Source organism: Gekko japonicus, unplaced genomic scaffold (assembly GCF_001447785.1).
Source record: "Gekko japonicus isolate JY-2015 unplaced genomic scaffold, Gekko_japonicus_V1.1 scaffold576, whole genome shotgun sequence".
NCBI lineage: Eukaryota > Metazoa > Chordata > Lepidosauria > Squamata > Gekkonidae > Gekko > Gekko japonicus.
Genome location: NW_015172022.1, coordinates 39001 through 54175, shown reverse-complemented (window position 1 = coordinate 54175; position 15175 = coordinate 39001). Strand labels below are relative to the sequence as shown.

Sequence of the window (15175 nt, the reverse complement as noted above, 5' to 3'; positions counted from 1 at the left end):
AGAAAATTTCCCAGCTATTACAATGGCTGCTTTGGGTAGTGGACTCTATGGTATTATACTCTGCTGAAGTCCCTCCACACCCAAAACCCTGCCCTCCCCAGGCTCTACCCCTCAGATCAACAGGTCTGGCCCTCCCCTTAGTATTGCCAGCCTCCAGGCAGCACCTAGAGATCTACAAGATCAGTTCTCCTGGAGAAAATGGCTTCTTTGGGCAATGGGCTCTATGGAATTATACCCTGCTGAGGTCCCTCCGCAGCCCAAACCCTGCCCTCCCCAGGCTCTACCCTTCAAATCTACAGGTATTTCCCAACTCAGAGTTGGCAACCATGTAACTGGCTATGGAACCGCTTTCCAGACCCTTGGAACCCAGAAGACATGGCATAGGAGGAGGTGGTTTTCTACCTTAGCTGCCACTGCATAACCCCAAATCAACATAAGTCAGGGGTGGAGGGAATTATTCCTGTTACCATGAGGTTGTCCTCCCATATTACCCACTTGGGACAGCAAAATGACTTGAGACAGCCCTGCCTTATAGCTAAGCAGAAGGAAATAAACATGGCTTGCCTCCCTCTATTTTCCCCTTCCCTCTGCCACCCCACCAGCCACAGCCGGGACACTCACCTGGAGCTTCCTTCTAGAGCTTGTTGTATTTCTTCCCACAACGAGCCTTACTCCTAGTGTGTGTGTGCGTGTGTGTGCAGCTTTTCATTGTAATGTAACCCAACAGGACTTATCACATTGTTCTCCTCTGCTCTGCTTTATCCCCACAACAACCTTGTGAGGTAGTTTAGCTGAGAGATTGTGATGGGCCCAAGGTCACCTGGTGACATTCCATAATGGAGTGTGTATCTGAATTCAGTTGTTCCTGGTCCTAGTCCAGTACTCTAACCACTGTGCAATGCCAGCTGTATTTTGGAAGACTAAGCTTTTATCACATCTTTCGTGTGGCCTCAACTAAGTATTTAATCAGCTCTGACTACCCTCTTTCCCATTCTATGTCCTCAGTCCAGCTAAAATAGGTAATGACTAGCAGTGCAATCCTAAACAGAGTTATATCCTTCTAAACCCAGCGACCACAACAGACTTGGAATGATGTAACTCTGTGAGTCTCCATGAAATCAGTTCGTCATGACTAGCTCAAGTCCCATTTGCTTTCAGACTTTTGCTGGATTAAGAGATCTTTTCACTTTGAGGATACTTAGTTGGGAAGCTATAGAGCCATTTCTCGCGAATGGAAGCCAGTGCAAGCAGCAGCTTAGAACTCTCTGGGGCTGAGTTTAGCAGGATTTGTTTCAGTCACAGTTCTTCGCTGAGTAGAGCCAGAGTGGGAATAAGACCTCTCAGAAGACCCTTCTATAGGGTTGCCAACCTCCAGCTGGAGGCTGGAGATCTCCCACTATTACAACTGATTTCCAGGTGACAAAGATCAGATCACCTGGGGAAAATGGACACTTTGGAAGGTGGATTCTATGGCACTGAAGTCCCTCCCCTCCCCAAACCCTGCCCTCCTCAGGCCACACACCCCAAACCTTCAGGTATTCCCCAACCCAGAGCTGGCAATCCTACCCTTTTCCTTCTGTCCAACCCTTACCACAATACAGAGCATAAAAGAGATGAATGAATAGCAGAAAGAAACATCCTCTGATTGGTGCAAAATGAGTCTCATATTATGCTTTCCCCTGGTCACTCTATCTGTGCCCCTAGACATCTCACTTATCTTGTTTTACAGCAAAAGTGATGGAATTTGACTGTACCATGCTTCTGGAAATTGGTTATATAGTCTCTCATGACCATACGCTCCTGACCACAAATCAGTACAATGCACAAATCTTGTTAGAAAGGGCCCAAGTGTAACCATACACATTCAGCATGTATTGTCAATAAAAAAAAATAAAAATGAATTTCCTGGACCAGTCAGAAGCATGTGCATGGGAATGATTTCATGAGGGAGTCAAAAATGAAATAAATGAGAGATGACTCGAGTGTTGATGTGGATGCATTCTCAGTCACTGTGCTGTAATGAGGCCACATCCAATACCCAGCATTTCTACAGCAATTATCTATCTTCTGTGGGCTGTCTTAAAGTCTCATATCGCTGCACCATAAAGTGTGATCTGATAGGAGGAAAAACACCCCTTTCTCATTTGCACACACACAACAGACCCAAGTAAACAAGTTACAGGGGAAAAAAATTATGATGAGTAATCCCAGCAGTGGAAGAAACCAATAAATCCTTGATTCTGAAGTACTTTCCTATGCTCCTGATAAGGTTGCGGTACTGTTCTCATCTCCTTTCATTCTCAGATTGCTATTGTAAGTCTATCCATGAAATTAATAACCTTAAACAAGATCCAACAGATTTATATGAACTGTATTTTTAGGAATAAACATCTGGAAAATGGAATATACAATTCATGAACAAAGAGGAAATACTAAAGAGATGGCAAAGAGGTTTCTCATTTGCAACTAGGGCACAAAGAGCTTCTTAACATTATTTGGGGTATCCAGTTGAATTCATGATTTGGTGCTCAGAGCAGCTCCAGCAGCATTTTTAATCCATGTTTATATTATTTTGCATCTTCATATTAAAATTAACCAAACAGAAGCCTCTTTGATTTCCTGCTTTATAATCCCTTCAGGTTTCAAAAGGAATGAAACCTGATCAAGGCAGAAAATTTGCTTGGAGAGTGATCATGTGGTTTTTCTGTTGTTGCTAGGAAACCCCCTTCATTTGTCTATCCATGTTAGAAAGCTGCTTCTTTACCCTGTGACTCTCAGGTGGATTTACATCATGCTACTGTTACATCAGAGCAAAGCAAAAATCTCTGCTGCTGAATGTTCCCACTAAGGGTAAAGGGACTATAAGATCTCTGGCTCAACCACAGGATACATTAAATTAGATAGACGGCATAGTGGAAAAAATTACTGTGAAATTCCCACCTCTGCAAAACCCAGGAACACAGAGCAGTACTTACATTGGGTCCAAATTACTTTTGTCTAGGATAAAGCATGAAGAATATAAACACAAGTCTTATATAAAACGCCAAAGATTCAGGTGAGTAGCCATACTGGTCTGAAGCAATAAAATTAAATTTGAGTTCAATGGTGCCTTTAAGACCAACAGAGTTTTATTCAAGGTATAAGTTTTTGTGTGTCCTTCTGAATAAAACTTTGTTGGTCTTAAAGATGCCACTGAACTAGAATTTTATAAAGTGCCATGTGCAGCAACCTCTTGGAAATTCTATTTGGCTTGTCATTTAGAGGGGGAAAAGAATCTGCCTGTTTGCAAGCCTTTTTCCAGATTCATATTTCTCTCTTTTGCCACTGTGTGGTGTGTGCACGCGCAAAGGAATAAGGGGAGGAGGAGGGAAGGTCCTGACTTCTTTGCTGCTACAAGCAAGTTTTTCAGAATGTGTATTAGCAAACTGTCACTCTTTCACTGAAACTTATCATGCTAAATTAATCTCCTGCATTTTTGTTTCAAAGCAAATGTACAATCATTTCATGGTTGATATTCACTGCCCTTTGTGTTACAGGATGGTAAATGTGAGCAACATTGTTCAGAAGCTGTAGAATGGATACTGTCTGAGCATGAGTCATCATGGCACATTTACAAGCTAGAAGGAACGCGGACCCATCAGGCTCAGGTTAGCTTAACAATACGCTTCAATGAACAGCACAACAGATTAGGTAGCCATAACGGAAATGAACATATATTATCCAGTATGCTTCTTTCAAGGTTTTAATGATTCAGATACTGCAAAGATTTTGGCAGCCTGGTGAATTATGTTGGGAAGGGGACTGAGAAACCTGGCCAGCTATCAGAATGGCAATTAAAGTAGGTTGCAAATCAGCTGGGCCTGGTGTTTCCCCACTATATACAGAGTATTATAATACCTAGGGAACAATCTTCACAGTACACAGAGTTCTGTGACACCCCCTCCCCTGGCCATCCATTTGTTAAAGCTAAGATCACCCTGGTAGGCTATGAGCTAGGATGGAGGCAGAGTGGAAGAGCTGCTTTGCATAATAGAACTGTCTCATTCAAAACAATATGAACAATATGTGATTACATTGTAAGCCCTCTGATAATGATATCTCCCCATTGAAATCAGTGCACATAGTTGAAATCAGTGCACATAGAACTGGACTAGGAATGAGCATGCTGGCCCCAACCCCATAAAAACTGCTGGTTTGTGAGCTCGGCATCTATACATACAAAATGTACACACATAAGCTGAGTTCAGACTGGCAGTTTGCCTCGATATAGGCATGAGCCAGAAATGTTTCACAAACGGATTAAAGGCACAGGCACATCTGTCAGGCATTCCCCAGCCGTACTCAACCCGTCTTGTAACGCTTCCCTCCCGAGTTTAAAAGATACCAGGTGAAAGTGGTATCAAACCCTGGAAAGCATGATTATCCCGTGTCCATCCTGCTTCCCGGAAGTGTGAATGCGAAAAGCCGTGATCCGGTAGGGATGTACTTATGCGCATGAGCGCATAAGCACACATAACCAAATTACCAGGAAAAGTCGCTTACAGCCGCACCTCCGGGCCAACAGTGTGAATGCTCCTTTGCACCTCCTCCCCGGTATGCTCCCGCATCAGTTGGTGCAGTGTGACCAGGAAAACCTGGAACAGTTTGTTCCGGGTCTTTTTTGCCACGACTCCCTCCCACTTCAAACTGCCAGTCTGAACTCAGCCATAGATTTCAGCCCAGTGATGAGGACTGCTGTTTTTTCAAATGTTTTCAGTCACAGGGCTGGGGCCTACATGCATGCTCATGAGCTGGTGATTTATGTTGATGGAGGAAAGAGCCAGCATGCTCATGCCTGATTGATCTCTATGTGTATTGATTTCAGCATATGTATGGCTGTAGAGGGCTGTTAACGCCTACAAATGAAAATGGACAATATGAAAATGAAAATGGACAATATGATTTGAAGTTTCACTGCTTTGACAAAGCAAATGAGGACAACACTAAAATCTTTAGATATGGTACTGTTTTCAGCAGGGGTCATTTCGAAGAAAAAGAGGTGCAGGAGCTCATTAGCATAACTCATTAGTATATGCCACACCCCCTGACATCACCAAAAGTGTGTCAGAAGGCAACACCCAATCTCAGGCTCCACTGGACTGTTTTGGATTCCTAGCTATTGGGGGGGGGGGGAACGTGCAGATCTGTCCTCGCAGAGGAGGGAGAGCTTGTACCTGAATAAAACTTGGTCTTAAAGGTGCCACTGAACTGTTTTGGACTGGGGTGTGGGTGGGGCGGGCTCTGCAACTTACCTGGCTGCTTCTTGCTCTGACTGAGGGCTGCTGGGAGCAGGGGGTGGGGCTTGTTGCATGTACCCGCCCCCTGGGCTCTTTACTGCCGGAGCTCCACTCCTGTGCGCTCCTGCAGGAAATGACCCCTGGTTTTCAGAGATTATTTAAATAATCAGGCACAGGAACGGCTAGAGTAAAACTCCTGGGTATTGCTGACCTGCCAAAGCTTTCCTTTTGGCGGCTGCTATGTACTGGTTTTTCTGAGGATAAGAAGGCTCTCTCTAATGATAACAAATTAGAATCTAGCTGTATCTCTTCTTCTAGCTACTTGGTACTTGGAAACTGAGCAAACTTTGAGTGGCCTTCAAAATGGAAGATAAATCTATTCAAAGAACAGTTATTGAGCTCTTGATGGGAGAAACATTAATGTTGTTCTCAGCATGCATCAGCTGAAGGAGGTCAGCATTGTATAGATTAGAAATTGTGCGGTGGTGCCCAGGGGATTTAGCAGCCTTTTGAGATAATTAAAAAAAAGATATTTAATGGGAATCCTTTAAGTGAATAAGGCCTTTCATTTACTGGGTAAGGAACAACAGGCCATTTTTAAACTTGTCTGGCTTGGCCCATAACAAGTCTTGATATACAGCAAAAGAACACTGTGAACCAACAGAGAAAACACGTAGCCTATCTTCATTGGCTACACATACAAACACATTAGTTTATGTGAAATACTACAGACATAAAAGCTAGGAATTGACAATATTAAAGAGCATTTTTAATCAATGGAAATGAATTTAATTATCTGTGATTGGATTCATAATGTACATTTTCACTATACTTGCCCTTTGCATGTGATGTAAGTGTGTGGACTCAGCAAGCATGAGAAAGAGGACTACTTCTGACCTGCACATGCCCAGTGTACTGTGAGAAAATTCCCCAAACGGTGTAGATCAGGAGTAGGGTTTTTCACTGAAATTTTGCTCCTCTCCACCTGTATCCAGGCTATAAAATTAGATAATCTGAAAAGGGCTATGGTTGGTTTGAAAACTGAAATAATGAACTGGATGTGGAACAGGATTACACATTTTAATTTGTTATTTTGGGTCAAATGTTTCCTTCTACCCTGTTGCTTATTATTCAGAAAATGTTAATGCCACACACACGAGAGACAGGGGTGTTTTTTTTTTGGTAGAATGTGAAGTCTCTTTTAATATTTGATAGAAAAACCATTGGCACAAACCATTCCTCCACATGTGTTTAGCTCTACGCAGAGCATGTACAGGAGGGGATAGATGATACCAATAGTTCACTGATGATATTTCTATAGCTAGTTCACCAAAAATGATTGCTGACTTTGAAAGCAACTGCAGATGCATGAAGTGATGAGAAAAATATTGTTTCCAAATGAAAAGCCAGCATTTCAAAATGTCTCCAAAATCTCTCAGATGATTATTTTTATTTATTTATATAAATGCTTCTTCTGCTACTCTGTTACAATAATAGCGAAGAAAGGCAGAAGTTTAAGAATGGCAAACAGATGGTATAGTCTGATAAACAATGGCTCAGTTCAGACTATTCCTGTGATCTTGTGTTAGCCTATAGTAGCAAAACAAAACAGAAGGCCTGGGGCACCTTCAAAACTAAAAATATTGGAATAAATACTGAAGTAACTATTGTTAGTCTTTAAGGTCCAACTAGGCTTCTGTCTTGCTTCAGTTCATATATACCATAAAACCGTGATCTATTTTAATTATGGTTGGTTTGTGAAATGATCACACAAAACCTGGCATGCTATGTTAAATACTGGCTTCAGTGAGTTTGCTAAGGCCAGCCATCTCTGTAGCTAGGAGTGTGGAAACAACTGTGACTTGCCAAGATTTCCACATTTGTACATTTCAAAACTATAATTAAGACTATATTAATAATTCAACTTCAAACTATGTTTTCAGGTCCTGGTTTGACAGATGCTACCTAACCATAATTAGGGATATGGCCCATGTGTGAACCATCATGATAATGATAGTTAGTTTAATTAAACTGTGGTTTTGCATTTTGTCAGAACCAAGCAAGTGAGTTTGAAGTACAGACATTCAACATGAACCTACTTGAAAAAATTCATCATCCCTGAAGGGACAGTGATCTGGATTCTGATTTTTTCCCCTTGCTGTTTTTTTCTGTGAGTTTTTTTTAATAAAGAAATTTTAAAAATGAAGGGATAGTATGATAGCTTGTCATAACAGCATTCAGAAGAGCCATTATTGCTATGCTATCACAATGGGCCTTGACATAGGCTTGCTGTGCAGGGAAACTCTTATTACCTTTTAGCAAAGCTGTCAAGATGGCTAGATCAATGTCCTGGTGCCCTTCTGATCCCATGCGAAACACCGTAATCTAAAAGTCAGAGGAAAATAATATCAGAATTTTTTTCAATTTTTAAAAACCTGGCACTTAAATGAGCACATTACCACCATAGCAAAACCAACTTCATAGCAAAACTTCAGCAGAGAGACACTGTGGGCAAACAAAACTGAAGAACATTGATACAAATTAGAATGCGAAGGTCTGAGGATTCAGCAGGCGAGGCACATATATCATAGCAAATGATCAATATATTAAAGAATCAAAGCAAATCTTTCCTCTTCAGGTTTGAAATGGTTTTTCTATATGGAATACATGATACACAGTACATTATTATATACACTTTACAGCTATTGTCTTTCCTTGGTGACTGCTTTGAGTGGGTAAAGAGTTCACACAGTTGCATAAAGCCAGTAATAGGGCAATGACCTAACTGCGGTAGAAATGTCATCATGATTTACATCAGGTTTTTGCAGTGTGGAACTGAGATAATTCATCATCACTTTTCATCTATTCTAGTGCAGTGTCACTGAAATGGTAGATTTACTCAACAAAGGCATCTTCTGAAACTTATTCTCAATCCTGAATACAAAACAACAATAATGTAACACATTTATAAAACGATAAAACCAGAAATGTTGAACTCAATGTAAGCAGGTCCTTTCCATGGAAGTTCATACTACAATAAATCCGTTAAATTATTTTAGCACTACAAGATTTTGTTCTTAATAACATTGATAGCTCTTACAATTAATAACTGTTTTAAAAAAGTGAAGTCAGTGGCATTGGAAAAAGAAACCTTATGAAAAAAAGAATAGTTTAAAAGAAGAGTTCAGCAACTTAGAAATCGACCTATGTCCAAAATACATGGAGCTTGTACATTAATCCACAACTTAATTTCTGTGCCATGTAACAGTAAATATGTTGTATAGTCCCACATATTTATGTTTGTGTATGCACTGACTGTGGTAATACATGGTCCCTTCTCTTGTAAATAAAGGGGGATAAAGCACCAGCTGCTTGCCCTACAGGATGTCTGCAATATGTTGGTGAATCAGGTGATGTTGCTAGAACCATCTTGATTGGTAATGGGTCTTCTTGGAGCTTCAGAGCCCTGAACCTGGCTGAGGATGCTGGCTCCTGAATAACAAGGTGTTTTAAGTTCCACAGGAGGTCTCTACAGGTGATGTCCATCAGATGGCAGCTAGGAAATTGTAAGGAAAGATATTCTGCTTTATTTTGGTGGGATGACCAACATTTAGCTGAATAACTGAACAGCAGTGGCAGGTAGTGGAAAATTTCTCAGGTTCATGTTATTTGGCCATTGCAGGAGAAAGGAATATGTTTGCCAAATGTTCCTTGATCATGCCACAGTTAAAGGCACAGCAGCCTTCTTTGGATCTAAAGCCTTGGAGAAACAGTACAGAAATGCCCAGTGGGCCAGGAAGTGGAATATGGAGATCAGTGGCCACAACAAAACTTCTATAGGAGATAACAGGTAGCTGACACTCAGCCACCTAGGATAAGGCAGATAATATAGGGCCTACAGTGTTACTGTGGCAACCAGACTGACATTTTCTGCTGTGTTATCAGAGAAGTACAACAGCTTAACAGTTGCAAATGATTTACTAGGAACAAAAATAAAAGTAATAGCCTCCCAAAAACTGAAAGGGCAATTATTATGCAATGTAAAACTCAAACAATAATTGGCAGCACTAAAAATGCTCAGCAAACTCTCATAATAAAAACATATGCCATAAGTTACAAATCAAAGGATAAGGAGCAATGTTGAAAAAGTAGCACTGAAGAACAAAGCTAACATTCACATATGAATGTCCATAATCCCTGATGAATTCTGTAAGCACCAGAAAATAGATACACTTATTCATCACACTAGGATATATAGATGTTGACAATCTTCTCATGAGTATATTGCCTAAAAAGACAAGCTTCTTGAGCAAACCAGTTATATTGCTTAAGAAGAATATTGTTACATCAAAATAAAATGAGGGGGGTTATGTAAAGATTTAAAGTTATAGGTGAAAAAAAAATGAAAATATAAATACATGTCTGCACAGAGGAAAACTAAGCTGAATACAATAAATAATTTTGAAAAAAATCCAAGCAGCAAGAGAAAGTGAATCTTGACATTGACATATGAATGCTGACAAACATGTGGATGTTACCTATCTCAGTCAGGCAAATACTGACATTCACCAACATATCTCTGAATTTTTGAATGAGCACTTTGATCTATTGTCACTGCTTTTCCCATAGGATTTAAATTGCTCATTCAGACAGCAACATCTATATCTTGTCCTGCAGTCATCAGTCCCCCTTCCTCACCCTGACTTTCCTGACACCATAGAATCCTATCAGTTCTACAGCACTTCTGCAGATGTATGATTGCTCTCCTGCGGGGTGAAGCCTTTTGGGAAGTCAAATTGCTCACTTCTTGTTTCTTTTTGAGTTACTGATGTGCGCATAAGTGGATATGTGCCGCAAACTTCTTAGACACCACTTGTGTGTTTCATCACCCCTTCCCCACACACTCCATCCACCCCTCTTAGCATGTGTCTGTCTCCAGCTGAATTGGAGAGAGCCCTCACCTCCATTCAGAACCACCACCTTGCCTGTCCCTTCCCCGAACGAAGGTGGCTGTTCACCATATAAAGTGGAGGTGGCGCCAGAGGGAGGCAGCAGCAGTGACACCAGTGCTGCCAATGCCTCACCCCCTTTCCCACCGCCGCTGCCCTGAGGAGCCACCACCGACTTTCCCCAGGCATGTATGAGGCTTGGGGCACCACCACTGCCACAAACTGAAATGTGTCCCTCACTGCTAGTCATCCTGCCACAGCAGCCACAGCTTTGAAGGAGCTATGTCAGGTTGGAAGAAGAACATCCCTGTCTGCCTGCAAGCAAAGCAGGAGCGAGGTGAGAGAGAGCTTCTCTGGGATGTCTGATCGAACTACCCTGGAACGAAAAAGTCCAGATCAAATTATAAACATGGCCACAGCAGGATAAGCAGGCCATCTGACTGCATCCAGTAATCACCAAATGTAAGTCATTAACTGTAAACAATGAGAGGAAGTGAACCATTTAACCTGCAGATTTCCAAAGTCTTCTATAACAGACAACTGGACATAATACAAAGGAAAACAGCTTAACTTTCCTGTGTTTGTAAAAGCTACTTTACTTACCAAACATTCAATTACATTCCAAATTAGTCACAGTTAAACATAGAGACATATTGACAAATGCATGGTTCAAATATAAAACCTAATCATTTCTTGCCACAGTCCAAATTAGCCTGGTCTCCCTCCTCTTGTGTGGTTAACTAATGAATGATTTTCAAGCAATCCACAGTTTTGTTTTATGTTTGAATCACAAATTATAGTTTGAGTTTCTCCTTATAAATCAGGAGTCCAAACAATGTTTAACCCTTTGAAATTGCCTCTCCCCATATAAGCTCCATAGGGCACAATCAACATCTTTTGGCAGTCCCTGTCCCGAGGGATGTCTGACTAGCCTCGACCAGGACCAGGGCTTTTTCAGCCCTGGCCTCCACCTGGTGGAATGAGCTCCCATATGAGATTAGGGTCCTGAGGGATCTACTACAGTTCCACAGGACCTGCAAGATGGAGCTCTTCCACTGGGCTTTTGGTTGAGGCAGCGGACGTCCCTCCCTTTTCCTGGTCTACCCCCTACCAGTGGCCTGGATCTAAATTGACATCAGGACACCAGTGCTGTACCCAGATTAATCTGACTGACATCTGAACAAATTGCTTTACATGGTATTTTATGATTTATGATTTTATGCTGTTTTAATTTGCTATTAAATGGCTGCAGTCACATGTGCCAGTTGAAGTGAAGGGGAAGCGAGGCTATTCCCTCCAGAGTAATTCGACCCACAGTTGCGAGATCACACCTCCCTTCGTAGCTGCGGGCTCAGCCCATCACCGTGTGATCAGACACAACTACAGGTAAGTTGGGTTTTTCTGCTGTTTATTTCCCATGTGCATAAATGAGGAATAGCACCTCCACACCAAGGGCCCCCTATGGGTATGCAATGATGCGCATAATGTGAAGGGGGGAGGGAACTCCAGGGTCATCTAGTCCAACCCCCTGCACAATGTAAGAAATTCACAAATATCTCCCCTCCACACCCGCAGTGACTGCTACTCCACACCCAGAAGATGACAAAAAAAACTTCCAGGATTGCTTCCTGACACCAAAGTGGCAATCAGCATTTCCCTGGGCGTGTAAAAAAGGGCCACAAGAACTAAGCACTAAGGCAACTCTTCTTGCCCTCCCTCTCATGATTTGCTAAGTTCACAGAATCCGCATTGCTGTCAGATGGCCATCTAGCCTCTGTCTGAAAACCTCCAAAGAAGGAAAGGAAGCCTGTTCCACTGAGGAACTGCTCTAACTGTCAGGAAGTTCTTCCTAATGATTAGCTGAAAACTCTTCTGATTTAATTTCAACCTGTTGGTTCTGGTCCGACCTTCTGGGGCAACAGAAAACAATTCCACACCATCCTCTAGATGACAGCCCTTAAAGTACTTGAAGATGGTTACCATTTCACCTCCCAGTCATCTTCTCTCCAGGTTAAACATACCCAGCTCCTTCAACCTTTCCTCATAGGACTTGGTCTCCACACCCCTCACCATCTTTGTTGCTCTCTTCTGGACACATGCCAGCTTGTCTATATCCTTCTTAAATTGTGGAGCCCAAAACTGAACACAATACTCTAGGTGAGGTGTGCCCAGAGCACAATAAAGTGGTACCATCACATCTCGTGAGCTGGACGTTATACTTCTGTTGACACAGCCCAAAATTGCATTTGCCTTTTTAGCAACTGCGCCACACTGCTGACTCATGTTCAGTGTATGGTCTACTAAGACCCCTAGATCCTTTTCGCACATACTACTGCCCAGACAAGTCTCCCCCAACCTATAATTATGTCTTTGATTTTTCCTACCTAAATGCAGAACTTTACATTTATCCCCATTGAAATTCATTTTATTTGTTTTCCAGCCTGTCAAGATCATCCTGTATCCTGACTCTGTCTTCTACTATATTTGCTATCCCTCCCAATTTAGTATCATCTGCAGATTTAATAAGCATTTCCTCTATCCCTTCATCCAAATCATTGATAAAGATGTTGAATGAAACAGGTCCCAGGACAGATCCTTGAGGCACTCCACTTGTCACTCCTCTCCAAGAAGATGAGGAACCATTCACAAGCACTCTTTGGGTGCGATCTGTCAACCAGTTACAGATCCACCTAACAGTCATAGGATCCAAACCACATTTTTCCAATTTGTCAACAAGTATATTATGTGGAACCTTATCAAAAGCCTTACTAAAATCAAGATAAACTATGTTCATGCATCAGCAAACTTTGGTTAGTGCTGGTGTGTTTGAACATGGTATTAGAATAACTCAATGTAATGGAAAAAAAAGGAATTCTATTAAGTTTAATTTTAGAATACAGTAATTTTCTATTCCTTGGCTCACTCATCAGCAACCAGGAAATCAGAAGCAGACTTAGTTGTGCAACAGTGGAATCAGCTGCCCAGGGAGGTGGTGAGCTCCCCCTCCCTGGCAGACTTTAAGCAGTGGCTGGACAAACACTTGTCAGGGATGCTCTAGGCTGATCCTGCATTGGGTAGGGGGTTGGACTAGATGGCCTGTATGGCCCTTTCCAACTCTGTGATTCTATGACTCTACTTTATTCTGTTTGAATTTGATTAATTAAACTATTATTTAGGTAAAGGTAAAGGTTCCCTTGCTCGAAAGCCAGTCGAATCCGACTCTAGGGTTGCGGTGCTCATCTCCGTTTCAAAGCCGAAAAGCCAGCGCTGTCCGAAGACGTTTCCGTGGTCATGTGGCCGGCATGACTAAACACCAAGGCGCACGGAACGCTGTTACCTTCCCACCGAAGCGGTACCTATTTATCTACTTGCAATTACTTGCTTTCGAACTGCTAGGTTGGCAGGAGCTGGAACTAGAGATGGGAGCTCAACTCCATCATGCGGCACCCGGGCCTTGAACTGCTGAACTACTGACCTTCTACAGCCTGCAGTTCAACGTCTTAACCACTTGAGCCACTGCAGCTCCAAACTATTATTTAGGTCCTTGCAAATTGGTTGCTGCAATGTTCACAGTCTTGAGACCAAGGAAATACATAAATATTTTAAATAAATAAAATAAATACCTGAAAGCTGCTACAGAAACTGTTCCAATATATATTATCTCTAACATTCTATAATAAACAAGACTATGTTATGCTCAGGCTAAACTGTTTCAATCCCAGGGAGTTCTTGCTTCTGTCAATCACAATTTGGTGAAACCGGGACAATGTGGAAGATGTATGGATTGGCGCATTTTACTTGGTTCATATGGAACTAATTTATTCTACAGGGAATTATACTAGATGGCCTTCTGATTCCTTCTAATTTTATGAATTTTCATTTGAATATTTTTTTATTAACATTCTTCCAAGGATCAATAACTGAGTGAGAAAAATTAACACACTTCTTCAAAAACTTTCTTGCTTATTGTGTATTTACAGACACCCACTGTAAAAATTATTAGGATTGATTTCTTAAAGCAAGCTGGTTGTGTGGAAAAATGTGAAAGCACAACAGAACTATAGCAAACTTCCTTTGGAAATACAGTAATTGTATCACTCATACTTGAAAGTCAAAATTAGAGTATGCATGCTTAAGGTAGGGTTGTTTTTTTGGGGGGGGCAAAGCAGCAGATATCAAGTAAAGAAGAATAAAGCAAAGGCAAAGCAAATAATAATAATAGGTGATATATGACAGGAGAATTCTTCATATCATATCTCTAACTTACAAAACAGCACATTATCTTCTCACATGTTAGCATAAATGCTTCAATTATTTCTCTTTCTCTCCCTCCTTTTCTCTTATCTCTGTTCTCACATATCCCCATAAGCTATACAGCATTGGCCTATTCTGATGTGACCTGATATATATATATATATATTTATATGTGTGTGTGTGTGTGTACACACACACACATAATATTTTCTCCCAAATCAAGAGTTAAAAGCAGGCCACTGTGTCTGAGCCAGAGGCATTTTTATTGAACGCTGAGCGCTTATAATTATTTAAATTTCGAAAAAATACCCACTTTATTTGTAGTGAAATGTACTAAATTTTTAAGAGTGATTCAAAGCATGCATTTGTCTCTGTTTCTATACATTCTTTAGAAAGAATGTATGCAGAATTGCTGAAATAGAAAACACATTTCTCTCTTATATATAATTGAGTAAGACGCAGGGTCATGCAGTGGAGAGAAAATGCACACCAACAGTGTTTGGAGGCTTGCCCTGTCCATCAGAAGCTTCCCCAGCTTCCATTGGCCGTGTTGCCTACGTCCCACCTCCGAACACTCCCCCCTCCCCCCGCCCAACTAGCCAGGGCTGGAGGGAATCAGTGGAAGGCCGCCGGCGGCAGCTCATCACCGCTCGAAGCGGACGGATTCCCCCCTTTATCGTATGCCTGTTTTCCCAC

General features: G+C 41.6%; 1 protein-coding gene across 1 annotated transcript in view; it reads right to left on the bottom strand.

Annotated features, from left to right (window-relative positions):
* Positions 1 to 15175, bottom strand: part of TRPM3 (transient receptor potential cation channel, subfamily M, member 3) — a gene marked incomplete at its 5' end in the record, with an annotated part of 125436 nt that overhangs the window by 90878 nt on the left and 19383 nt on the right. Inside the window, one exon of the mRNA XM_015420511.1 lies at positions 7589 to 7661. Within this exon, the coding sequence (XP_015275997.1) occupies positions 7589 to 7661 (73 nt within the window). The remainder of the gene's footprint in view (positions 1 to 7588; positions 7662 to 15175) is intronic.